The sequence below is a fragment of the Triticum dicoccoides genome, chromosome 6A (assembly GCF_002162155.2).
Source record: "Triticum dicoccoides isolate Atlit2015 ecotype Zavitan chromosome 6A, WEW_v2.0, whole genome shotgun sequence".
NCBI classification, from domain to species: Eukaryota; Viridiplantae; Streptophyta; class Magnoliopsida; order Poales; family Poaceae; genus Triticum; species Triticum dicoccoides.
In genome coordinates this window covers 223,324,229-223,326,052 of record NC_041390.1, presented here as the reverse complement: position 1 = coordinate 223,326,052, position 1,824 = coordinate 223,324,229, and the positions used below count along the sequence as shown (strand labels likewise).

The following is a 1,824-nucleotide window of genomic DNA, read 5'->3' as shown; positions in this document are numbered from 1 at the left end:
ATTTCAGCGTTTCTTAGCTTTCCTCTCGATCCCGTTTCACACACCGCGGGTGGCGTTCCTTTTGCGCGGGTGCGGCCGCCGGGGTCACCACGACCCCGCGGGACGAGCACGCGTGCGCTCGGTGCCCGACGCCGCGTGTAATCCGTAGTGGAGGAGGCCAGACTACCAACGTCGGCTTGTGTGATCCGTCCCCACGACAGCTATGGCGTCGCACCATGGTTACCGGAGAAAATGGTGAGAGACGGCTACCAACCGCTCTCAAACGGCTCGACACCCATCGGCGGGGCCACGTAATGGTGGATGGACGGCCGAGGCCGTGTTGCCCCAACCCAAACCCACCACCAGTTCCTGCAGCTCCACGCACGCCACATTCTGTGGGCCAGCTCCACACTGCTCCAGCACTCACATGACTGGGCTATGTATAGCGCTGGCCCATGTGCTCTCCCATTTGGATACTAGTGTTGGTCTCAGAGTCCTCCACCCCGGACCTCTCTGTTCACCGCACACGATCAGCAGAGGCAGCGGCAAGGAAGATGACGACGACGACAAGGAGGAGACCCTTGAAGGTCCCTGAGATGGCGCTGAGGGTGTGCGTGATCCCCCTCGCCTTGGCCTCCCTGTGGGAGATGGCCACCAACAAGCAAGCTAATGACACCTACGGAGAGATCAGCTTCTCCAACCTCTCCGGCTTCAAGTCAGCCTGCATAACCTTGCCCCCCTTTACTTGTGAATCCTGCTCCTGTTATGCGCAATTTCCTTGTTTAATTTCCTAAGCTGTATATAACTTCGAATGTGCTCTAAATAAACACGCGTGTCAAGTCGCACCACGACCAGTTACCGCTAATGGATTAGGCTATTGATTACTTAGGCTATTTTTTGCTTTCTCCCAGGTATTTAGTTTTCATTAACGCTGTCACTGCCGCCTATTCCGTGGTCTCCATCCTGATGTCATCCTTCAAGTCCCTCGCTCGCTATGATTGGCTCATTTTCCTCCTGGATCAGGTCCGATCATCACCATCTCCTTTCTCTTTTGCCCTTTTTAGATTCATCTTCACTCTGCGCCTAAAAAACTAGTACTAGAACTACAGTGCTAAGTTGCTAACGAAAGCTTGGCCTCGCGCGCGCAGGCGGCGGCGTACCTGCTGGTGACATCGTGCTCGGCGGCGGCGGAGCTGGTGTACCTGGCGATGGAGGGCGACCGGGAGGTGTCGTGGGGCGAGGTGTGCTCCTACTTCGGTCGGTTCTGCGGCAGGGCCACCGTGTCCGTGGCGCTGCAGGCCGCCGCGCTGCTCTGCTTCGTCGCGCTCTCCCTCGTCTCCGCCTTCCGGGTCTTCCGCGAGTTCGACGCCCCTGGTGCTCATGTTGATTGCTCGGGGGACTCTGACTCCAAGCAGGAAGGTAGAGGATGATCCATCATGAACAATCGCTGATATTTGGACCATCGTTTATGTGTCAATGGTTGACGATGCCGATGCGTCCTTGGTTTTCTTTACGAATGCTGATTTCGGGGGGAGAAATGTTGTGAAATAAACTTTATTGTTGTTCGAAAAGTTGAGGTTGCGTGCGACACACTTGATTGATCACGTGCAATCTGCACATATATAGGTACAAGGGTGCACGACTTGTCTCCCAAACTATGCACTATACGAAGAAGAAAAATACATGAATCTCCCTTCCCCGGCAGTGAAAACGTCACCGGGCCACACAGGGACTGAACCGAAACTCATCGAAGGTGGACTATTGAGCGGTAGCAACATGCAAAACTCGTATCCAGCCAAGCGCGACCTGTTCACGAGCGAAGTGAATATCGAGTTTGATGCGCTT

The 1,824-nt window shown here is 54.9% G+C and overlaps 1 protein-coding gene across 1 annotated transcript; it reads left to right on the top strand.

Annotated features, from left to right (window-relative positions):
- The first annotated feature begins 437 nt into the window (after positions 1-437).
- On the top strand, positions 438-1,571 carry LOC119316664 (CASP-like protein 2D1). The gene is made up of 3 exons (XM_037591024.1): positions 438-694; positions 891-1,002; positions 1,128-1,571. The coding sequence occupies exons 1-3, from the start codon at positions 534-536 to the stop codon at positions 1,407-1,409; spliced, it is 555 nt and encodes a 184-aa protein (XP_037446921.1). The 5' UTR covers positions 438-533; the 3' UTR covers positions 1,410-1,571.
- Positions 1,572-1,824: the final 253 nt, after the last annotated feature.